General features: G+C 36.5%; 1 protein-coding gene across 1 annotated transcript in view; it reads left to right on the forward strand.

Annotated features, from left to right (window-relative positions):
* The first annotated feature begins 11,330 nt into the window (after positions 1-11,330).
* lrp1ab (low density lipoprotein receptor-related protein 1Ab) overlaps positions 11,331-26,829 on the forward strand; it is a 129,951-nt gene continuing 114,452 nt past the window's right edge. The window contains exon 1 of the mRNA XM_048177354.1: positions 11,331-11,926. Coding sequence (XP_048033311.1) covers positions 11,830-11,926 — 97 coding nt within the window. The 5' untranslated portion in view covers positions 11,331-11,829. The remainder of the gene's footprint in view (positions 11,927-26,829) is intronic.

The raw sequence follows: 26,829 nt of genomic DNA on the forward strand, positions 1-26,829 counted from the left end.
GAGGAAATGTTATTGCTGGCTATGCAGGCCTCACGGAGCCATCTGATTTCAACAAAAATATCTTAATTTGTGTTCTGAAGATGAGCGAAGGTCTTGGTGTGGAACGGCATGAGGGTTAGTAATAAATTACATTATTTTAATTTTTGGGTGAACTAACCCTTTAAGTACTTACCCTCATCAAAGTCCCTTTCAAGGAAAATTTGTTCACTTGGCGGCCATATTTGCAACACCTCTGGGCAGCTATTTCGGGCTTCCAAGGCCAAGTCCTAACTATTTGAATGGGGGAATCGTGAAATCTCAAAAACTGTTTGGTGAACGCACAATTACATAACATATTTCAAATCAGCAACAAAATGTGACATGAACTGTCCCATTTATGCTCAAATGGCGTTAAAAAGGCTTATTTTTCAGACGAGCCAATGCGCATGTTCAGTCCTAGGTGCGAGTCTTGGTTTCTATGGGAACCGGAGCTTCTAACTGCAGCTGCAGTAACTTGATCAATCAGCGATTGGCTCTTTTACTTAGAAGGCGGGACATGTTCCACCATATTGCGCGTTGTAGTTTCTTCCATTCATAACTGATTTCATCAAAGATATCTTAATTTGTGTTCCGAAGATGAACAAAGGTCTTACGGGTTTGGGACGACATGAGGGTGAGTAATTAATGACAGAAATGTAATTTTTGGGTGAACTAACCCTTTAAATCTGATTACATCACATCAAAATGTGATGTAATTAAGATTTTACTGGTTCTACTATAACTTAATTACAATATGACATATTTTAATTTGTCCATATTCAAATCTCACAAATAAGAGAGCTATTATGGAGAGAAGGTTTTCTGTCTATAATGACCAGCTGTCATGAGAAGAATATGAGGATGTATTACAGTATTTTGTGGATTTTTCATTTCTGTGGTAAAAATTGGGTTTGGAAACCATGCGGGAGGATAAATGAAGACAGAATTTTGTGTGAACTTTCCCTTTAATGAAACTCTTGGATGAGACCACATGTTTTGATGTAGGATGGAATAATAAACCACAGATTCATAGTGGCTCAAGATGACAAATCTAATGGCTCACTTGAAACTGAAAAAAAAAGAGGTTGCTTTACCCAAATTGGCAGCCAAATCTTGCGCTGGGTGAGTTTCAGAGACAGTTGAATGCACAGATTGTCACAGATGCCTAGGGGGGAGGAGGTCATTAAGCATGCATGGTTGTCATGCTGTGTCAGACGAAGAGCTTGTTGGATTTATACCCCAATGTACAATGAGCTTTATCACCACCCCCAAGCCTTTCTCCCAGTGAGGCTTGGGGAATGAGGGTAGATACATGTTGAGGCACGTGGACGGCCAAACATCCCTACTATGCTACTCCCAGATGCTCCACATAGCCGGAATGCTGTTCTCCTACCACAACATCTGCTGGGTGCACATCTTCCCAAAAGACTCGACAGGAATGGATGTCCCACGTCACAGACTGGGTTGTCTTGACCTCTCTATGAGTTGCAGATGTCAGTTTTAATTTTTTTTCCTGCAGGATTTTTTCCTTCCAAGTGTTTGGCTTCTCAGATGTTAAAAGACATTAAATTATTTAACCAAGATTAAAAACTGTGGTTTAAAAGAATTAAATGAATTAAAAGTATACAGTGTACAAAATAACGCAAGGAAACTATCAAAGACGATAAAAAAACTTTGAATTTAAGATTCACAGGCTATATGTTACATGACATCATTTGATGTATGGGACCTACCTTAAAGAGAAGTCTATGGCGGTCTTCCATCCATCATTCTTGGTCAGGATTCACGTTTGGCAAGGAAGTAAACTTTATGCTGTCAGGATTTTTCTTAAAGTCAGCAACAGCCAGGTGCACTTAATATATTAGGCTACGCTTGGGTGGGAGCTGTAAAATATTTCAAGAGCTGTGTGGTATCTTGTTCAATGTATAACAGTGGGATTTATTAGAAAGGGAGGGTGGAACAAAAAGCAGTTAAAAAAGATGTAGAAAATGTGAACTCTTCCTTGCGGACGGCTGTGGAGAAGAGAAAGATTAATATATGCTGGTGTTTAGTGCCACCCAGTGGCCAGGACACTTTGACGGAATAAATTAAATATTTTATTTGTGTACTGATGTTCGTCTTCTTGTTTGTTGGGACTGAAGCCGTGTTTTTTAGTATTATTTATACTGTTTATAGCCTATAGCATTATAGAATTAGCGGTAACACTTTATTTTACAGTGTTCCTTTTACACATTTTACATGGTAGTTAGGTACATGCAAACCAAATCCACAGTATGTTGTTAATTAATACTACTCAGTTCCTAGTAGTATAATTACACTGTAACAAGGGCATCTTAAAATAAAGTGTAAACGAATTAGTTGTTTTTTTTAAATATATATTTTCATTTTGGTTCTAGTTTTAGTAAATTTGCCATATGCTTTTGTCATTTTTATTGTTTTTATTTGATTTTATTTAGCTTTATTCCAATTAACAAGAATGAGTTTTAGTTAACAATAACAACACTTGGAAAACGTTTTTTTTAAAAAAAAAAAAAAAAAACAATTTTTAAAGCACATTTCTGATATTTCAGAAAAAATATCATCATCCTCCAAATGTTGAGAGAAAAGTATTTAATAATTATTTGTCATATTTTTTTTTTTTTTTCCTTTCACCATATAAGTGCCTTAAATGCTTTAGCAATGTTGAAATTTTGCAAAGCCCAGGCCACTTCTCACACATTATTCTGTATATATTATAATAAGAATAATTAATTTTGATAAATACATACATACATACATACATACATACATGGGTCATTGACGAATAAGGTTTTTAAAGTGTAAAAAAAACATAATGGAGATTCATTTTGAAGTTTTATTAAGTGTTAACAATGAGATTATGTGGTTTTTATAATCAATTAACACTGCTTTTGTCATTTTTTACAAGATGGACAGAATTTGTCACCAAAAAAGTCATTCAGTTTTACCAATATTTCGGTTTTACCGAATGACACTTTTGATTATACCGAATGACGATATTTTCAAACAAGCTGATATCTAGCTGGCTAGCAAAAGGACAATCAAACATTTTATATTTAGTGCAAGTTTTTAAAATATTACAACATTTTCCATGTTAATAGCAATGACCCAATGTTTTGGGACATGCATATGAGCAAGTGAAAACATGAATTTTTCAACTGGTTAAAAGAGAGTTGCCCTAGAATTAAAAATTGAATTTACCTTGGCATAGTTAAATAACAAGAGTTCAGTACATGGAAATGACATACATTGAGTCTCAAACACCATTGTTTTCTCCTTCTTATATAAATCTCATTTGTTTAAAAGACCTCAGACGAACAGGCGAATCTCAACATAACACCGACTGTGAGGCAACAGTCGGATCATTAATATGTACGCCCCCAATATTTGCATATGCCAGCCCATGTTCAAGCATTAGACAAGGGCAGGCGTCTGGATGTGCACAGCTGAATGTCAGATGGAGCAATAATAACTGACATGATCCATGATATCATGATATTTTAGTGATATTTGTAAATTGTCTTTCTAAATGTTTCGTTAGCATGTTGCTAATGTACTGTTAAATGTGGTTAAAGTTACCATCGTTTCTTACTGTATTCACGGAGACAAGACTGTCGTTATTTTCATTTTTTAAACACTTGCAGTCTGTATAGTTCATAAACACAACTTCATTCTTTATAAATCTCTCCAACAGTGTGTAATGTTAGCTTTAGCCACAGAGCACTATCAAACTCATTCAGAATCAAATGTAAACTATAAATACCATACTTACGCGATTAGACATGTTGCATGACGAACACTTTGTAAAGATCCATTTTGAGGGTTATATTAGCTGTGTGAACTTTGTTTATTCTGATTAAGGCAAGCACGAGCTCCGGGGGAGGGGAGCGTGAGCATTTAAAGGGGCCGCAGCCTAAATTGGCTCATATTTAATGATGCCCCAAAATAGGCAATTAAAAAAATTAATAAAAAAAAATCTATGGGGTACTTTGAGCTGAAACTTAACAGACACATTCAGGGGACACCTTAGACTTATATTACATCTTTTAAAAAGACGTTCTACGGCACTTTTAAGGCTGATTTATACTTCTGCGTCGGATCTACGCCGTAGCTACGTCGTAGGTTGTGCGTAGCACACGTTGCCTACAGCACAGCCTGACCGTGCACCTCTCCAGAAATGTTACAACGTGTCAATTCTACACGGACCACAAGCGCTGTGATTGGTCTGCTACAGTCTGAAAATATGTATATCTGTACGACACCTCTTCAGCTCATTACAAAGACGGCCAAATGGCAAACAATTCGTGACGAGATATCGCAGCTAATCTAGGGCTAGAAAAGTCGGAGTGTTTGAAAAGGCGGAAGAACATGAGGGACAAATTCGTTTGCCTTCGTAAAAAAGTAAACAGTTCGAGGAGCGGCAACCCACGCGGCCAAAAAGTTCCTGCACTTTTTGTGTTCCTGTCTTGGCTAGCACCAAGTGATATTGTATTGGCACGTTTGTTTGTAATAATAACTTAAACTCTGTTCATCACACGTATGTTCAATTTGAAATTTTCTATGTAAAAATTATTGCTAATTTTCCTATTTCACTGTACTTATGCAAATGAGTAAGTATTAGCAATTTTCAAAACCCTAACATTGTGCAATTTAATTTTTTTCAGAGTGGGAATGAGTCCTGCACTATGTCCAGCTCATCACCTGTTGCGACACCCACAGAAACGCAGACACCAACACATTCAGTTCCTTCTTCAACCCCGGAACCCAGCACATCCTGTTCGCCATCTCCTCCATCTCCTTCGCTCACCAGTCCAAGGGTGGTGCAGAAGAGAAAGAGGAGAGAGCCAGATGAAGCCCTTAGCAAACAGCTGGAGTTGCTGGAGGCCCGCCGCTCAGAAATCCAGCAAAAGCTGTTACAAGAAACTGATGAGTACAGCAGATTTGGTGAAACTGTTGTGGACATGCTGTATGGGATCAGATTCCTGCCAAATGTATTGCGGCCATGGATCAAAAAATGAATCAAAAATTTAAAAACACATGTAAAAATATACAGCGCCACCATTGGTCCACTAGTTCTAGATTGACAGCTCCTCCTCTAGCCAATCAATCGAAGAGAGGGAGATGACATCACTTAAATGCGACTCATGGCTACTGATGCTCACACTCATACAGAAGAAGAGAACCATCACAGCTGGCAATTTCCGAGCTGGGGTAAACTCTTTCTGTTGCAGGACACCATTATAATGTATATGTACCTGCAACTCGACCTGTCACCGGTTTATAGGTCTACCTGGACAATCTTTTATTGTTAAATTCACCATCCTAACAACAACCTGTCACAGTTGTGCCTGTCTGATGATCCACCACTGGACTTGGCACTGTGAAACGCAGCGGCCACCATGCAGCGGCCTCACAACATCACTCTTATGTGTGCCTGGTTCGTCTATACCTGTTATGTTACTGTTAGATATTTTTAGTATTCATACAATAATATCAGTAATAATAATATTAATAATAATATGCTTGCTTGTTGTCTCTTTTTTTCTTGTCTTTTGCACAAGAGAATATAACATATGAAACCTACCTTTCTAGGATATATTTGCTCATGAATTACATTTAAAGTAAGATATACCATCGCAATTGTTTAGATCAGTAGTTCCCAAACTGGGGTACGTGAGGTGACAGAGGGGGTACGCGAACAAAATGCAGAATTTTGCCGTTCATTTAATTCTACATTAAAATAACATTAAAACCGATCATGTATTTTCTAAGCACAATATCATCATCAATAACATCCAATCAAAATACCACATATTTTGCGGTCAAATCTGACAGAGTCCATTTCCACATGCAGAGCGCATATGGGTGCATTATACAGTAGGTTGCCCGCGGAGTCTGCTGCCTGAGCAAATTGCGCTACATAGGCTACTGCCGTTCTGTACCTGCAGATTTAGCTTACTAGCATGAAGAACAGCCTGGCACAAAACGGGCATAAATATCAATTTAAGATTCAAACTCTTGATACAAAACAGCCTACCTTTTGTGAGTTCTTGTTTTTAATGTTGATAACATTATACGAGCAAGAATGCAAATCCAAATATCCACACAACAGTTCACCAAACAAAGGGGTAATATTAAGTGTTATTCTTCACAGTATTGTCAGTATTTGCTCTATTTTGCAACGAAAACAACCGCAGGATTACAACACAGCGGTGTTTCGAGAACGAATCTGCAACTTTGAAAGTGAGTCATGATTCAATGATTCATTCATTAATACAGCCACTTGCTTCTTTGAATGAATGACTCGATGACTCACGCATTAAGACAGTGACTTTCTGCCAATCTACTGCCGGTTTTAGTATTTAAAATAATCACTTTTCACGTTTTTAGCTTTGCATATTTCTCTATTGAACTTTTTTTTTTTTTAAATTAATGTTGTAAAGGTATTCATAAAGATTAAAAACTGCACTAGAAAGTCAATTTAGGGGGCAAATATTGTCCCTTAATGGAAAATTTACAATCTAAGTGGAAGAGAGGGGGCACGCAGAAGGATGGCAAATGTCTCAGGGGTACTCCACTCTAAAAAAAGTTTGGAACTGGTTTAGATCATTGTATGTTGCTCGTAATTGTAAACTGTACATATTTTGTCATGTATTGTTTAAACAGATTTATAGATTTTGTCTTCCATGTACAGTATGCCATTGACAAGGGTGTATTATAAAGTTAAGCAATAGCCTTCACATCAGTGTTTTCCCCAATATTAGAGCGATTGCAAATGTTTATTGAGCTGTTGTATAAATCAATATAGCTATAAATTAATTTTGAGTGTGTTTTTTTCACTATTTTGATAAAAGGAGTATCAGCAAAGTCACAGCAGAACAGCTTCTTGTCTCTGAGCAACATAGCAGTGTTTCATTAATGAATTCCTGATTTGAACGAGAAGTTTGAATGAACTTTCCGCCACCTACTGGTCATTTAAATTCATATTTCTATAACATGGATGGGCAATGTCGGTCCTGGAGTGCAGAGTTTAGCTTCAACCCTAATCAAACACACTGTAACCAGCGAATCAGTGTGTCTTCAGGATTATTAAAGGGATAGTTCACCCAAAAATGAAAATTTGATGTTTATCTGCTTACCCCCAGGGCATCCAGTTGAACACAAATGATGATTTTTAACTGCAACCATTGCCGTCTGTCAGCCGTATAATGCAAGTCAATGGTCACACAATCTATAAGAGTCAATAAACATGCACAGACAAATCCAAATTAAACCATGCGGCTCGTGACGACATATTGATGTCTTAAGACACAAAACGATCGGTTTGTGCGAGAAACAGAACAGTATTTATATAATTTTTTACCTCTAATACACCACTATGTCCAACAGCGTTCAGCAATCGCTTGGTGAGGTCTGATGTCTAGCACTCATTGAAGTATAAGCGCGAGACATCACTGCCGCTGTCAGAGCGCGATCAGACCTCACCAAGCGATTGCTGAACGCTGTTGGACATAGTGGTGTATTAGAGGTAAAAAATTATATAAATACTGTTCGGTTTCTCGCACAAACCGATCGTTTTGTGTCTTAAGACATCAATATGTCGTCACGAGCCGCATGGTTTAATTTGGATTTGTCTGTGCAAGTTTATTGACTCTTATAAATTGTGTGACCATTGACTCGCATTATTTGACTGACAGACGGTTGGAGTTAAAAATCATCATTTATGTTCTACTGAAGAAACAAAGTCACCTACATCTTGGATGCCCTGGGGGTAAGCAGATAAACATCAAATTTTCATTTTTGGGTGAACTATCCCTTTAATACTATTGACAGGTGAGTTTTTTATTTTATTTTATTTTATTTTATTTTATCAGGGTTGGAGCTAAACTCTCCTGGACAGTGACTGATGTTGCCTATACCTGATCTATAATTTTGTTTTTATTTATTTTTATTTAAAACACTAATCTTATAGTATTGTGCAATTATGTAGGCCTAGTTATGTAAATAAACACAATTAATGTGTGAATAAATCACTGCATATCAAATCCACCTGGTTTCTGTAACCATCTTCTCTGTAACACTATCGTAGTCAATGCAGAGATGATACATTCAGTTTTAGAATGAATTTACCTATGATCGTTTAACAACAATTAAGAAGTATAGCTACAGTAGCCTTAGCATATTAGCACCATGAGCCAAGTAATATTTTAACACCAAATACCATATTATGAACATAAAGATTAACAATCATAAGTAGACTGCACAATAAAAAGAGGAATTATTTGTCCATAGTTCAGATAACTTTACAGATTTAAAGTCCTTGTAAAGTTTCAGATTAAACTGTTCTCTTCTCCTGTATTAGTGTGAGCATCAGTAGCCATGAGTCGCATTGAAGTGATGTCATCTCCCTCTCTTCGATTGATTGGCTAGAGGAGGAGCTGTCAATCTAGAACTAGTGGACCAATGGTGGCGCTTAAGCTTGGCCTAATTTACATGAAACTCGAACTGCAACATTTGGCCCAGGAAAGGCAAGAGCAGAATGTAGAAAGAAGAGCAAAGAGAAAAACAGCACAAGCGCACAAAAGAGTAAAATATGAGCAGAAAATGTAAGAGAGCAGAAAGAAAAGAGTGATAAAAGCAAGGAAAACAACTTTTAAGAACGTATAAACACAAGTTTAAGATTTGTGCAATATCATTTTTAATGTGTTGTTTGATTCATGCTTATGTTTTATGTGCTTTTGATTTTTAGATTTACGCTTATTATATTTTGATCCATGACCACGTTCTTTGCCATTCCGATCATTTTGCATTATTTTTTTAAGTTTGTGCTGAATATTTTTACACTTGTTTTTAATTTTTTATTTACGCTTATTATTTTTTGATCCATGACTGCAATACTATTGGCGGGAATCTGATCCCATAATGCTGCGTTGGTTGCCAGAAGAACATCGGCCACGGGCCATGTTTGATATTTACAAGTTGTTGTTTTGATAAACAACAGCAACACAAATAATTTTGTGCTGTTTATTGCATTCACTTTGATTCTCAGCTAGTGTTCATTTTGATACTTAAATATTGTTCAATATGCTGCTTAAATGTGTTCACTTTCATACTTCAATACTGTTCAATATGCTGCCTAAATGTTTACTTTGATACTTAAATATTGTTCAGTATGCTACTTAAACATTCATTTTGATACTTAATTAATATGCTACTTAAATATTGTTATTTTTTTTCAATATTTAAATTGTTCAATATGCTGCTTAAATGACAACAGAAATGTCTTGAAATGAAATGCAACATACCTTGAAAGGGGCGCATGAGATTATTTAGTATTGTAAAAGCAGCATCACCAACAATCAAATGAGGGAGTGTGACAGTGGTCCCAGGGAGATTGGCTGGCGGGGACAGGTTCAGTTTCTGCTCGAGCATCATGGAACCAAATTTGCTCTGCTTAAAGATGCCTCCATCACTTTCTCGCCTGTATCCTCCCACATCAACCATATGAATCTGTATCTGGCATCACAGGTAGCCAAGAGGACAAGAATTACTTTGCTTCATGACCATGTGGTCCTTTGCAGGTGTCTGAATGATGTCACATCCTGTCACAGGATACTGGTCGCATGACTTGATACAAAATGGTCCCTTTATATTGGTTACTCCGAAAGAGATCAATGAAATTCATTTTTATGGACATTCTTTCTCATAACAAAGCAATGACTTACTTATAATTTTAATACCATTTTGCACTATGTTGATATATGATGTTATAAAATCATGCCAGAATAAAAAATATATACATTTATTACATTTTAAGATATTTTAATCACAAATGAAGTGGCTGTATTGGCCTTTGGATGGTTAAACCGAATGACCTTTTGATACTTCAAAAGTCTTTTGGATTCAATAAAAGAGATCTAGTTGTACTATTGTACATACTTTTGATGACATATCTTTGTTTATTATTATTATTAAGGCCTTTGTACAAAAATAAAAAACCTGTCACGTCATTGACCACATACATGCATGCATAAATAAATAAATAAAAGCTTAGTTAAGTCTCATTTACAATATAGCATTCTGCATGTGACTGTGATGTGGAGTGTTGTGGCATTGTAAAATATCTCAGTAGGATCAAACACTGAATGGACTAATCCATATGCTTGCGGTTTAGAAACTGTTGGTCTCTCTGTTTCTTTTTGGTGCTCAAAGTGTAAATGCATAAAAGAGTATCAGATATACACAATACAAGGCACATTCAGAGACATTATCTGAACTGTTCGGACTGTATGGAACAAAGGTTCATGACTCCCTTTCCTGCTGTTAGTGAGTTGGATTTTCCAAGCTTCAGATAATTCCAGAGATGTGTTTATCTGTTCCTTGGACTGTGACATTCAATAAACTTCCTCCTGGATAAAAGACGTGAATTTAAGCAAAAAAAGACCCACAGAAGGAAACTCCCTTCTTACAAATATCATTAGTGTTGTTTGAACTGATTTTACAAATGTATTTTTTTTTAAAAATATAATTAGAAAAATTGTTTTATTTCACCCATTAAGTCTTCACTAGTTCATACTAATGAACAGGGAATTAAGAACCTTTGCCAACTAACAACTCAACTCATGCAATAATTTTTATTGCCCACTAGATGGACCCATGCCATTTGTGTAAGAAAAGAGACAAAAGAACCTGAAGATGAACAAAGAAATGGAGAAAATGAAACAGCGAACCCTAATCACACAGCTATACTCTCTCTGTCATGATCAATAACTGTACAGTTTTTGAAGATTATTAGGGCTTAAAAAAATGTATGCATGTATATAAATCAAAATAACAAAAGGCAATCACAACCATTTAAACTCACTTCAGAGGTGTCAATAACAACTACTACCAACAACAACAATAATGTAATAATAATAATAATTTAGTTTTTATTATTGTTTATTGTCATTTTTATTACTATAAGTAGTAGTTTTACTCTTCATCCATCAATGTTTGATGCTGAAGAAAAACATAGCTACAATACAAATTAAAGTAACACACGTGTGAATTTTAAAACTTCATCATTTAATTGCAACAATTATCTAGCCAAAAACAATTCTTCATACAGGCTAGTCAATTAATACAAATTAATTACTACGAGCCATAAGGAAAGAGCCAAGATGGCTGCGTGGCGGCATCAGTTTCCACCCAATGAGGGTGAAAACAAATGGTCAGCCGTAAGCTGAGCCGCGCATGCGCAGCAGCCCGGTGCCGCGTAGAGCTTTCAGTTTTTTGGATTCCAGTCGAGGTGGGTGACGTCATGCAGCAGTCCAGTAGAGGCTCCACTTTCTCCCCCTCACTTAAATTGTAACCACCAGCATCAGAAGCGGTGGGGCACAGAAGAGAGGAGCCTTTTTTATTTTATTTTTGCAGCGAGGACCGCTAACTGACGAGCTTTTATTTGTATTATTTTGCAAAAGGAATAATTTGATCACAGAGAAGACCGCTTTGATTTTTTTAAGGCATTTCTTTTCTTTCTTTTTTTAAAAAACCTCTGTTTGCATGCTGTTAATCAGTAAGCAACATACATGACCGTGCCATTGTACAACACCTCGCCTTTTTAGGCTGGAAAAGCCTTTTTATATATAGATTTTAATGACACATTCTCTACTGTGCATATTGTCTGCTCAGCTACATTTTTTCGCGTGTCGGAGGGCGCAAGAAACAACAGACCACGGCGGACAATTGTGAGGTTTGGATGAGGTGTTTGAATCCAGCCTTACGTGAACAATTGTGATATTTTCATAGGCAATGCCATCTTGCAATGCAAACATGCTGGCTGTTGGATTGCTCTACCTGGGATTAGTTTTTGCAATAGAGGTTGTAGATCCCACCAGAGCCATTGAAGGTGAGTAACCACGATTAAACGTGTTATTTTGTCCATGCATGCATTTAGGAGACAGTCTGTAAAGTTTTCAGACATGGCCTGGTGATAGAGACCAAGCTACAGTACGTGTTGGCTGCTGCTTTCGACACCCACTATGTGGGCAGCAATATATGATTATTTCAGGTTTGCGAGGTTGATTTTTGAATTAATAAATAGATTGTGTAGGGCATTTGCGCAGTTTTGTTATCACCTGTGCTGTGATTGCTACATGTGTCCTTGGTATCCTCATCCAGACTCGCGCTATTTCATTATGAAACATTCGCGTTATCAGCATTTGTGCACAGAAGCTACAAATCGCCCGGTTTTAACTCGTTTGTGCCTTGTGGGGACAGACTGGAGATGTGGGAGTTGAGTTATATCGAAATAGCTTCAAAAGGCCTGTGGATTCGCTGGGGTCGTTTATAAATTCAAACGCCTGTCAAATGTTATTCTCTTGCTTGCTTGAATTGTTACAGTATGAGTGAAAGCGTAGCTCGCCACAGGTCTGTTTGCATGCACTGGACAAGCTTCATATTCCCGCATTCTTAGCGCTCTATTCAAGTCCACGGATAGGCACATCCTCCGCTAGTGCTTCGTTATCGCCAACAAAAGAGTCTTGTCGATTCTTTAGCGTTTGTTTTGCGTAACGTAAACATCATTGTCTAAAAGGCAGATATTCAGGGTTAACTGCTCACCAATCAGTTCATGTCTTTGCACTCAATAATTAGCCCAAGTTTGCACAATACCACAAAACCAAGTGGCATTTTGTTTATTATACAAAATGATACAAAAATGTTCTTAATGTCATAAATTAAAATGTGTTTTTTTGTTATAATTAAAGAATAATTGGTGTAAACCATGTTTATGCTGCAAATGAACCTGTTTTTCATTGAATAGTAGTATAATATTTCTTAGTATTTTTTTTTTTTAGGATTAGAGCCTGTCACAAAACAATTCTGTGTTGGCTTATGGAAATTTATAATGTTTTGCACCATAAAACCTGATTGGACACCGATTTTGATGACTACAAAAGACATGAATAGCATTTTCCCTCCCTTTTTTAATGTTGACAAGCCGAGTGATTGCAATTTTATTTGGTTAGTTACATTTTAATATTTGCCTTAAGCATTCTGTTTTCCCTTCTGTTCATGATCAGAACAGACCAGTGACCCATTTTTGGGTTGCATCCCATCAGTTGAGAAGCACTAAAGTAGATCATAGTATGGTTGTCTTTGTCTGACTCATCTGATTCTTCCAAGGCAGTTTGAGGTATTTGAGTTGGCTAAATATTTTATAATACCAAAGACCTTGACCTAGTTATTCATTTTTATAGCTTTTGTTTTATAGTTTGTGTATTTAACAACAACAGTCCTCATAAATGCGAGGAAAATGGTGCCTACGAAGCGCACCGGATGCCTTTTGAATAAATACTCCAGATAGTTTTCTGTGACATCTGTATAAATTATGCAACAGTGCTTTTTAGTAGGGCTCAGAAAACTGGCCTACAAATGGCCCACATTTTAAATTATGTAGATGTAAATGTAATGCTCATGCCAGAGAAATGCATAATGTGCATAATGTAGGCCTGATCAAGAGAAGTAAAAAAACTTTGAACTTTCTTTAGTCATTCACTAGGCAGTGCAATGCACCTTTACTGCAAATCTTTTTTTTTTGTCTTAAAGGGATAGTTCACCCAAAAAATTATAATTCTGTCATCTTTTATTTACTCTCATGTCATTCCAAGCCTGTATGACTTTACTTCCTCTGTGAAATATTCTCATTAAATATCCATACAATGAAAGTCAGTGGTGTTCAGTGTTGTGTTTGATTTTCATTGTATGGACAAATAAAATGTAACCGTCTGGAACACAAAAGAACACATTTTGTTAATTTGACCATTCCTTTTAAATCATTACATTAATCTGTTATCTTCAGTTACTTAACAGTTGTATTGCAAGTCATGTGACTGAGTCGTTCAACTAGTTTGTACCCACATGCAGCCACCTCAGGCTCAGACGGCCTGTCAGATGATTTTGACTTGTCGCAGATGAGTCGCCTCTGCTGAGCTCTGATAATAGGTTTATCTGACCACAAAAATATGAACCAAATGAACCTCAGGAGACCTCAGATGAACCTTTATCTTGTCTAGACGGGATTTGGTGCCTGAGGGATGTGGGTATTTTTATTATACTGTAACGTAAAGATAACTGTCATAAACAAATATTCTATATTTGAACACGCCTTATTCCGGCACACTTTTGAAAGGAATGAGATGAGATTTTCTTGGCATGGAATGAGAGTAACTTAGGACCTGGAGTTTGTCTGCTCTGTGGAAAACGAGAAGGAAATGGTCTGGCGGACAGAGGCAGGGTTGAGGTTCTTGTGTTGTATTATCTTGCTCCACCTCCATCCTCTCTGGAACATCTGGATAGAGGAGAGTCATTGTTCTAGACATCATATAAGCAACTTCAGGGGAGGAATAGGAAAGCAGACCATTAGCAACCGGGCTTGGCTTGCAGGATTGGGAGTATGTATCTGCAGAGGCATTGCCTCACTGTTAGATCACATTTTGGCAAGTGATGCTAAGCACTGATTTAATGTACATGTTAGCATTTGGCTTCATGAAATGCAGAGTGACCCTTGCAGTGGTTCAGGCGTAGGTGGTGAGTGGGCCCGAGCTGGAATCAGTCTACTGTCAATGACTACAGCAGAAACTCATGGCTTTGCGTGGATCACTGTTGGAACAGGAGAACTGATGCTTTTTCAGTGTCGGAGTCGACCAGTTTTTCTGCTTTAGAACATGAATGTAAATGCAGGAATGTAAATATGATTTTTTTTTTATTTAGTTTTTTTTTTAAAACTTTTTAATTTTATTTTTATTAGTATTCACAAATTTTCCATTCATAGTTATTAATTTTTAATTTAATTTTAAGTTTTTATTTTATTTTTAGGATTTATGATATTTTGAATTGGCTTTTATTTTCAGTTTTCATTTAAATTTTAGTAGAAGTTTTAATTGTATATAATTCTATGTGGGTTTATCATTTTATTAGTGTTTTTTTTTTTATATTTCTATTTAGCTTTCATTTGTTTTTATTTCATATTTAGTCATTTTAGTACTTTATAATTATTTTATTTCACTTAGTTGCCAAGACAATTTTTTTTTTTTACATTTAAGTTGTTCATCTAATATTTTTATTTAAAGATGCAGTCCGTAACTTTTTTTTTTTTTTTGGTTAAAAATGATCCAAAATAAATTTTTGAACAAGTACATAACCAGCCAGTGTTTAAAACTATCTCCTTACCTTAGCCTGATTCACAACAGTAAGCTTGTAATAACGTTTTATGATTCGAGTGGTACTGGTAGGTTTCCACGGGAAATTCGAGCGTGTCGCCGTTCATCTTCGCGTCATTACATCAAGTCTGTTTACATAAAGAAGGAGTCTCAGCTAGTAGGCTATATCGTATGTGAGAAATTGCAGGTGGCATTTATAGCCTTTTCACACAGCAGCTGGAATAATTAAACCTATCATTTTTATGGTGCATTGTATGGTATGACAAATAGACAATTAGAGATTAGTGCATTATCTTATGTACACACCTGTCTTTGTGGTTTCTACAATCCTCTTATGACAAATAGACAAATAGAGATTAGACTAAACAGAAATTGAAATCTACAGGTAACGCTAATACACACTAAATACACGTAGTCATACAATGCTGATGTTGTTAACATTAACAATTTAAGAACAAAGTATAGCAATAATAATAATTTGCACGGTTTGATGTGATATGAGCTAAGCTAAGCGATCGTTAGATTTAATGCAATTTATTGTAATACTTTTTTCCTCAGTTGGTCAGAACAAAAGTGGCAGATTTGTTACTTATTTGTTCAGATGACATTTTCCAGTGAAAATTCTTATTTTAGTCATACTTTCAAGACTACAGCCTGTGATTCTGAAGTACAGTATCCACCAGTGCAGTGACTGACAGCCACACATTCTCCTTAAAGCATTAGATTAATCCGTGCTGAGGAGCCGTGCCGATACACAACCCATGTAAAGACGATAATTCTGCAAATAACTGCAATCGCAGGTTTCGAACAGAGATGGCGACAAAGAGGCAAAACTTACAGACTGCAAAAAACAATTTGTAATGGTTTTAGTTAAGAATAACAACTTTATTTTAGGGCTGCCAAAGTTAATAAGCAAACTGGTATCATTTAAAAGCTTTAAATTTCTCAACACAGTCTAGTGTTAGTAGTTAGCTTTGGGGTTTTTATAATATATGTTAATTTAGTGTCAGTGTTTCCTGGTTGTTATTTTTTAATTTTATAATGTTTTCATTTAATTTTCTCTATCAAAATTAACACTGATCGTAAACCAACCAATCTTTTTGTTCAGTGCATTATCTTATGTACACACCTGTCTTTGTGGCTCGGATACTCCGGAGGTTTCTACAATCCTCTTATAGTCTGAAATAAATCCATGAATCCTCCCACACTCATACATTAATACATCTACTCATACATTCAGTGTTCATTCAACCATTCGTTTCTCCCACACCATCTCTGCCCCATTTGATGAATGAATAGAGCTACATTATAAACCTCTTGGTAACATTCTCATTCAGGCTGGGATGTCTTTTGTTGTTGTTAGTTAAAGAGCACTGCAACAGCAAAGTCTGTTACGCAACCTTTATTTGATGTAAACACTGCAAAGCAGATATTCAAATGTGACTACTTACTCACTTAAGGAATATTCCAGGTTCAGTGCATCTGTGACACACTGACAGTGCTGTTCAGTGTGCTGGTTTTGAGGTTGCGAAATGGCAAATGCTTAGCTTGTGAATATTATTTACAATATTATGCACAAATATTTTAACGTTTTTTTTTTTTTTGACTGTTTCTATAAATGGTGTATGTTACGTATAGATCCATAGTTCAGGTTTGTAGTAGAGTATTTGCTCATTTGCTCAAAACTGATATGTTAAACGTTAGCCTTTATGATTAGGAATGTATCTTTTTGTTTAAAGAAACAGTGTATCAGTCAGTTGTGCACATTTATTTGCATTTTGTTTGTAATTTCACTGGAACGGATTGTGAATTCAATTCAATTCAATTCAAAAGCTTTATTGTCTAGCCCCACAGGGGTAGAAAATTGTCTTCAGACAAGACTCAACAAGGACAGAACACACAAACATTAATTAAAAACTTCACAACAACAACAACTCATCTTACAATCCTATTTAAAATATCAATGGCTGTCGTAACAAAGGACTTCCTATACTTAACCTTTTTAATCAAGGGTACTTTGTACCATCTACCTGATGGAAGTACTGGAAATGAACTATAAAGAGGATGAGAAGTAACTGCCAAAATAGTCTTTCTTTTTACTGCAACAGTATAACGATCAGACAGAAATGTTGCCTGGCAAGGCCAGACTGATATATATCTACAAGATATATCAGTCTGGTCAGTCCGCCCTCCGTCGCGATTCGAGTCAACTCCAAAACGTACCGTGCAATCAGATTCGTTTATTTCAGTGACGCAAACAGCGTCACTCTAGTGCGGCGAAAGTGCCTTCAATATCAACAAAGACTGCACACGGAAGACCCGAGTGTTTGTTCTATTCAGCCGTGAATTCAGTTTTAAATGACCAAAACGCATAAATAATTTACTTTTCGCTGTTGACTCTCTTGTCGCTTTGCTAACGTCATATCTGCCCTTCTCTGATTGGTTTACTCCGCTTCCTGTTTGCTCGGATTTGCTCCGCCCTAGAAATCGAATTGATTCAATGGCCGACCAAACTCATCCGCTGGTACAGTGGTGAGGCTGGGTTTTCCAGGCAAACAGAAATGCTTGTTTCTCTCCAATAATTTTACCAGCCATGTTTATAATCCTAAAAAGTTTGTTCTTACATTTAACAGAAAGAAAATTAAACCAGGAAACCATATTAAAAGTAAGCACGGACTCAATGAGAGATTTATACACAACTATCAAAAATGTATTTTTCAATGTTAAAACTTCTCAATTTCCTCAGTAGGCCGTTGGTAAGCCTTCTGAATGCTTTCCAAAAGTAAACTGGGAGTCAATCTCTGTACCCAAATATTTAAAAGATCCCACCTGTTCAACTACCTCACCATTAAGTATCAAGGGTTTAAAAAGTGTGCATGCATTACTAGCCCCACAACACATTTCTTTAGTTTTGTTAATATTAAGCTGCAAGGAACTCTCCTCTCTCCAGGTTGTGAAAACATTAACAAAGTTAAAATAACTGTCCAGTGATTGGGTATCCTTCACACATATCATCTGCATATTTTATAAGCATCAAATCTCATTTGTATAAATAGAGAAGAGAATTAAGGAAAAGCCATAGTTTGGAGCATTTGTCTGAGAGATGCGTGTACTTAAATAGAAGATTTTGAAAGTTTAGTCAAGACAAATGTGACGGAATTACTCAAGTCTGTATCAAGTTGTATTCAGTATACTCCTATAATGACAATCTAGGGCACAATCGGACACATAATTGCCCTGCTGATTATGTGTCCTGAAAAAGGGACACAAGTCTTTATCTTTCCTTCTTGGGATTGCCAGATGTCAAGAAAAAAATCCCCCAAATGAGACTTTTCTCTTTAAAGGATACATTTTCCGCCCAGTGTTTTACTTACACCGTGTCTACACTGGGCGCAATGCGACATGACAGAAGACAATAGAACCCATTCTAATCAGTGACGCGACGCGAGACACAAATCTCTGACAGTAAACTGATGCCTCTTTCTATTTTGACGTACTGACACGAACGACAAATGCTTTGCAATGACAGCTTTTAGCTGTTGCGACATGAGCGACAATGGTCCCGTCCGGCGTAGGCATGGTTTTAATCCTCTAAATTTGGCAACCATGCGCATACATGATTAAATGAATATATAAAATTATATATAATCATATATTTATTTATTTTTTCAAATAAGATTAATCATGCTTAAAGGGATAGTTCACTCAAAAATGAAAATTGACATCACTTTCTCACCCTCATGTTGTTCCAACTTCCAAACCTGTATGAGTTTATTTGTTCTGTTGAACACAAAAGATATTTTAAAAAAATGTTGTTAGCCAGACAGTTGACGGACATAGTATGGAAGTCAATGGCTACCGTCAGCTGTCTGGTTACCAACATTCTAAGTGATGACAAAATTTTCATTTTTGTGTGAACTATCCCTTTAATAATCGTGATTATAATTTTTGAGCAAAATAAATCGAAATATATGATTGTCAGTTTAACCATTATCGTGCAGCCCTACCCACAATTTGTTGTAAGGAAAAAAACCCTTCAAAGCATAACAAGTGCTATTGTAATTTGTTTGCCTCAAATGTTGTCCGTATAGCTTAACTTGCAATGAACACGGACCCTTCCCTTTTAGATTATTCACGGCTTTGACCGAAAATCAGATTTTCAACAGTTTATTTTTGTCGCCGTATAAGAATTGTCTTTTGAAATAAGAAAAGCACAATGTAATAGCATTAGATTGCTCAGCTGGAGTCTTACCACCCAGGGCCTGAGGAGGCTCTAATCTCCCTCTTTTAACCTCCCTTCTTCCTGGGAAACACAGTAGAATCCTCTGCAACTGAGGGCTAAACCTGGATTTGCATAACCGACTAGATAGTGCACGGTTCCTCCTTGTGTGAGAGGTTTGGAGCTGTGGATGAAAGGATATTGTTGATGGTATTGAGTTAAGTGTGCTGTAATTGGTGTTTTCGGCTTGCGGTATTAGTGTTTACCCTATTTAACTGCTACACCCAGGAGGACATGGCTGCGTGTAGCAAAATAGAAGTAGGTGGGTGCTGTTGATGTGCCAGTGACAGGAAACATGAGCAAGTGGTTAGCAAGTACTTCTGTCAACTACTAGGTCCTTTTTGGTGTGATGTCACGATTATTGCTGACATGGGAAATTGTGTGTAGTGTTTGGCTGTTTCTTTGGAGTCTGAGTGTGAAGATCTGATGATTTTGAAGGTTCTAATGAATTGCCTTCTTCCTTCCTCACATGAGACGCAAACATGGCTGCTCAGATGTTGAGGCCACTTGTCATGTTTTCTAAACATCCCACACTCACGTGCTAGAACTCTTTTTTTCTTTCTCCTTTCTTTACCTTTTCCTTCTCTTATTCACTTGTTTATATACCGTTCGAAAGTTTGAGATCTGTAAGATTTTTTTTTTTTTAAGAAGTCTCTTATGCTCACGAAGATTTATTTGATCAACATTACAGTAAAAGCACTAATGGTGTGAAATATTACAATTTCAAAGCAGTTTCTATTTTAGTATATTACCTTCAGTGTCACATGATCTTTCAGAAATCATTCTAATATGCTGATTTAGTCCTCAAGTGACATTTCTTATTATTAACAATGTTGAAAACAGCTGTGCTGCTTAATATTTTTGTGGAAACCATGATATATTTAGTCAGGATTCGTACATATTACATATGACTAGGGTGCTATATATATATTCCAAGGCTTTTGAAGCCAATCAAACACACGCATGGAAATTGTAGGGGTATAATAAATCATGACACAACTTTTGTTTTTGGATGACCTGTCCCTTTTAAGAAGCCATTCTCCTCTTATTGTTCAGTCATATTCCAGATGACCTCAACTCATTGAAGCTTTTGTCTTTAACGCTTCTTACCGTCGTTCTCATCTGGCCGTCAGAGAACTGCTCATGTGTGAAGGCAATTAAAATCCAAATCATCTTTGGTGCTGTGACTAAAGACCGTCTGCATCACACCTTGAGCTGTAAGGAAATCTGTGCAGAATATTTCAAGTTACTCATCCTGGAGGTGGAAAGCAGTTACTGGAAATGTACAATTGTTTGTCATGAAAATGACCTGGGGCGTGTGCTCAGGGCTGACTTGTAATCAGTCATTGTGTTGTTTATATACGAAATTACCGGTATTAGGAAAGAAACAGGTGTTCTGTGGACATCAAACCTGCCCTTTAATATACCGCGTTCCAAATTATTATGCAAGTGACACATCAGTAAGATTTCAGTAGAATAAACATTCAGATTTTAGTTTTTCTAAGAAAATGTATGTTTGTTTATTTATCCATGTCTTTTTAGATAACTGGTATCAATCGCAGAAAAAATTATTTGCCAGGTCTACTTAGGTCTATGGAAACCCTACTTAGAGGTTGTTCCACATTATTAAGCAAGTCACAGTTCTCATGCCATATGGAGAGGAAGAAAGATCTTTCTGAAGATGAAAAGCATGAAATGGTCCAATGTTGTGCAAAAGGCATGAAAACAACTAATATTTTGTGAAACTGAATGGAAATGATCAAATTATCATAAGATTTCTGAGTGATTTAGAGCACAGCAGAACTCGGTCAGATAAAGGCTTATCAATGAAAGTTCCTGTCAAAAACTTAATTGTATTAAAAGGGCAGCTGTAAAAAAGCCAGTGTTGAGCAGCAAACAGGTATTTGAAGCTCCTGGTGTCTCTGGAGTCTCAAGAAGCTCTCCATGCAGGCTGGCAGTTGTGCGTAAAGATGCATTTCAGCCATCACTAACCAAACCTCACAAAGAGAAACATTTACAGTGGGTGTACAAATACATTTTCAAACAGTTTTATTGCTGTGGTGTTTTTTTGCAGCATGGGATAGTGCATAGTGCATTGTATTTCAGAAGGCACTATCCTCCTTTTTATACCATAGCTGAAAATGGCCAGTTATGAACTTCACATATCTTTCAAAAGTCATTTTAATACCCTCAGAGACCCTAAAGTGAACTTCCATCTCACTTCCCAATATTCCAGCCCAAATCATCACCCGCCAGCTCCTTGCTGACGTCACAGTCTTGTTGGAATGTGGTGGCCATTCACCAACCATCCAGAAATCCATCCGTTTAGACCATCTATTGTAGTATAGCATTAGTCAGTGAATAAAACTATTTAAAAAATGAGTCTTCATGTATTTCTAAACCCACTGTAAATGTTTCTCTTTGTGAGGTTTGGTTAGTGGTGTCTAAAATGCATCTTTACGCACAACTGCCAGCCTGCATGGAGAGCTTCTTGAGACTCCAGAGACACCCTTTATCTGACGGAGTTCTGCTGTGCTCTAAATCACTCACAAATCTTATGATAATTTGATATTCTCCATTCAGTTTTCACAAAATATTAGTTGTTTTCATGCCTTTTGCACAACATTTCATGCTTTTCATCTTCAGAAAGATCTTTCTTCCTCCCCATATTGCATGAGAACTGTGGCTTGCTTAATAATGTGGAACAACCTCTAAGTAGGGTTTCCATAGACCTGGCAAATTATTTTGTCTGAGATTGATACCAGTTATCTAAAAAAGACATGGATAAATAAACAAACAAACATTTTCTTAGAAAAACTAAAATCTAAATGTTTATTCTACTGAAATCTTACTGATATGTCACTTGCATAATAATTTGGAACGCAGTGTAGGTTAACGGGTTTACACCTGGGAACTTGCCTGGGCAACTCCCACAATCTCTATAAATCCTGTTCGTTAATTCATGTGTCAGATATGTTATATAAAGGCATAAACTGGGCATAAAGGTTTAACTGACGGAAAGACTAAACAAATAGCTTCACATTATGTTGAAAGAGAATCAGTTGATCAAAATACAATGAGGAGCAGGGTGAGACCTTTCATGAATAGATTATTTATGAGTGCAGAGAAGGGCGGCCATGAGATACTAGCATTTTAATTTTTATTTTGGTGAAAATGTTTTGTTTTCCAATTATATTTATTGTATTTTCCATTTCAAATTGCAGGTAAAATAAATCCAAAACAAATCTTACAGTAAAATGGGAGTTAAGGAAAATAAACCATTAATCTGTGATTTAATAATGAAGGTTACAATAATAAGTGGACACTTTAATTTATTACAATACACCTTTATCAGTGACACACATTGATCTGTTTTTATTTAATTATCTTTTATTTTTGCTTTCATATTTTTTTCTCTTAATATGATTAGACTGTAGCAAGTGTTATTAACTAAAAGTGCTTTTCTTTATTGAAATAAAGCTGAAATAAAATATAAATATTAGATCATTAACACTTAAACTTAAGTTTAAGTTGAAGTGCTAAACGTACTAAAACTAAAACTAAAAATAAATGAAAGCTAGTAATAAATAATAAATTTACCCAAAAGCTAACAAACGCGTAATTACAAAAAAAATTACAATTAAAGGTGCCCTAGAACCCTTTTTCACACAATGTAATATAAGTCTAAGGTGTCCCCTGAATGTGTCTGTGAAGTTTCAGTTCAAAATACCACATAGATTTTCTATTATTCAATTTATGAATTGCCTATTTTGGGGCATAATTAGAAATGCGCCGTTTCTGTGCGTGTCCCCTTTAAATGCTCGCGCTCCCCGCCCCCAAGCACGCAACTCTATAATACATTGCATAAACAAAGTTCACACAGCTCATATATAACGCTCAAAATGGATCTTTACAAAGTGTTCGTCATGCAGCATATCATATCATGTAAGTATGGTATTTATTTGGATGTTTACATTTGATTCTGAATGAGTTTGATAGTATCCGATGTTGCGGCTAACGGGGCTAAAGCTAACATTACACACTGTTGGAGAGATTTATGAAGAATGAAGATGCATTTATGAATTATATAGACTGCAAGTGTTTAAAAAATGAAAATATAATGACGTCTCTGGTCTCCGTTAATACAGTAAGAAATGATGGTAACTTTAAACACATTTAACAGTACTTTAGCAACATGCTAATGAAACATTTAGAAAGACAATTTACAAATATCACTAAAAATATCATGATATCATGGATCATGTCAGTTATTATTGCTCCATCTGCCATTTTTCGCTATTGTACTTGCTTGCTTACCTGCATAAAGTCTGTTGATTCGGCTGTGCTGCTCTAGACATTAATACTGGCTTGTCTAATGCCTTGAACATGGGCTGGCATATGCAAAAGTTGGGGGCGTACATATTAATGATCCCGACTGTTGCGTCACAGTCGGTGTTATATTGAGATTCGCCTGTTCTTCAGAGGTCTTTTGCAAAAATCATATTTACATAAGAAGGAGGAAACAATGGTGCTTGAGACTCGCTGTATGTCATTTCCATGTACAGAAGTCTAATTATTTAACTATGCCGAGGTAAATTAAATTTTCAATTCTAGGGCACCTTTAAATGAAAACTGAAAATGTATATTAAAAAAATACTCAAAGTAATGGTTATATCAGGGGGTAATGAATCCACTTTTTCAAGGTATCATCATAAAACATACCAAAGCAAGATCTTTATGAAAACCAGGCAGAAAATTAGCAGAAATGTGCTCATGTGCGCGTCTGGTCATTAAACAGTCAGAATGACTGTACAGAGGGCCTGACCACATCATGTGTGAGCAGCAGGCCAGTACATGGAGTCCTGTCATTCACAGAGCTCTCCTATTCAACCATATTGTTCTGTTGTGTGTTTCTGCACGCTTCAGTGTGTAAGCACGCTCTGTGTTTTTGAGGCCCTTTTCTACATTTCAAATGAGGTGGGCCCCCAACCTGCTCAGTGTGGTGTTCTTCAAATGGGTCACTGGACTGTGTTTGACAGTGTCTCAGCATAGAAATAGATCTCTATGAACAGAGAATGTTGCCTAATTGGTTTTCCCTTTACCCTCACGTTAACCCATATCCCATAGGGGTACCGCACTGTTGTGCCGAAAAGGCGGCAAAATGCAGCGGTAAGAACTGTTTTGTCCTAGAAGATTTCTCCAACTTTCTCTGTATGAAGCTTTGTTCCCATTGCAAGTGACTTAATTGGTGGATTATGCTTAGTTGATGTATTGTGGGTTGCAGTCAGTGGTCTTAAAGGATTTGTTCACTTCAGAATTAAAGATTTCCTGATAATTTACTCACCCCCATGTCATCCAAGATGTTTATGTCTGTCTTTCTTCAGTCGAAAAGAAATTAAGGTTTTTGTGGAAAACGTTCCAGGATTTTTTTCTCCATATAATGGACTTCACTGGCGTACAACAGGTTAAAGGGTTAGTTCACCCAAAAATTAAAATTCTGTCATTTATTACTTACCCTCATGCTGTTCCACACCCGTAAGACCTTTGTTAATCTTCGGAACACAAATTAAGATATTTTTGTTGAAATCCGAGGCCTGCATAGGGAGTAATGACATTTCTTCTCTCAAGATCCATAAAGGTACTAAAAATACATCTAAAGCAGTTCATGTGAGTACAGTGGTTCAACATTAATATTATAAAGAGAGAATATTTTTGGTGCACCAAAAAAACAAAATAACGACTTATATAGTGATGGCCGATTTCAAAACACTGCTTCAGGAAACTTTGGAGCGTTATGAATCAGTGTGTCGAATCAGCTGTTTGGAGCGCCAAAGTCACATGATTTCAGCAGTTTGGCTGTTTGATACGCGATCCGAATCATGATTCGATATGCTGATTCATAATGCTCCGAAGCTTCCTGAAGCATTGTTTTGAAATCGGCCATCACTAAATAAGTCGTTATTTTGTTTTTTTTTGGTGCACCAAAAATATTCTTGTCAGTTTATGATATTAATATTGAACCACTGTACACACATGAACTGATTTAAATATGTTTTTAGTACCTTTATGGATCTTGAGAGAGGAAATGTCATTGCTCCCTATGCAGGCCTCACGGAGCCATCGGATTTCAACAAAAATATCTTAATTTGTGTTCCGAAGATTAACGAAGGTCTTATGGGTGTTGAATGGCAAGGTGGTAAGTAATAAATGACCGAATTTTCATTTTTAGGTGAACTAACCCTTTAAAGGTCCAAATTGCAGTTTCAGTGCAGCTTCAAAGGGCTTTACACGATCCCAGATGAGGAATAAGGGTCTTGTCTAGTTAAACGATCTGTCATTTTCTAAAAAAAAAAAAAAAAAAAAAAAAAAAAAAAGTAATATACATTTAAACCACAAATGCTCGTCTTGCACTGCTCTGCGATCCGCCATGCATTACGTAATCACGTTGGAAAGGTCACGTGTGACGTAGGCGAAAATACCGAGCAAGTGTTACAAAGTGAACGTGCAAAGACTAAGTCAAACGGCCTTTACAAAAAAAATGTAAAACAATGATGTCCGATGATTTTCATGTTGGAGGAGAAAATGAGATGGAGTTTTCCCGCCCTACTGCGGTACTTCCACCTATGTCACAGAGACCTTTCCAACATGATTATGTAATTCGTGGCGCATCGCAGAGCAGTGCAAGACATTTGTGGTTAAAAAGTATATAATTTTTTTTAAGAAAATGACCGATAGTTTCACTTGACAACACCCTATTCCTCGGCTGGGATCGTGTAGAGTACTTTGAAACTGCAATTTAGACATTCAACCCGCTGTGTGCTGCTTAATATTTTTGTGGACACTGTGATACTGTTTGTCAGGCTTTTTTAATGACTAGAAAGTTCAAAAGAACAGCATTCATTTGAAATAGAAATCTTGTGTCATTATGAAATGTCTTTACTGCCACTTTTGATTTATTTAATCAATGCATCCTTGCTGAATGAAGATTTGCTGAGCTTGATTTTATTTAGAAATTGGACTTTGTGTAATTTATACTCTGCGTTTAGCTTTCACTGTCACCTGCAGGTCTGCGAGGCAGACGGATATTCCTAAAGGGAGGAGAGCAGTGCAAGCTGATGAGAACCAGTCTTGCAACAGATCTCTCGCTTTCTTTCTGTCTTTGTCATTTGTTTTCTTTCTCTCATTGCTTGTTTTCTCAGTATTTTAGGCTACAACTTCTAATTACAAACATGATCTTTAGGAATTTCCCTGAGAATGCATAACAGAGAATTATGTAGCAGCATTTGGTGAAACTTCCAGAACTTTTCTGCA

This window comes from Megalobrama amblycephala, linkage group LG24 (assembly GCF_018812025.1).
Source record: "Megalobrama amblycephala isolate DHTTF-2021 linkage group LG24, ASM1881202v1, whole genome shotgun sequence".
Taxonomy (NCBI): Eukaryota; Metazoa; Chordata; class Actinopteri; order Cypriniformes; family Xenocyprididae; genus Megalobrama; species Megalobrama amblycephala.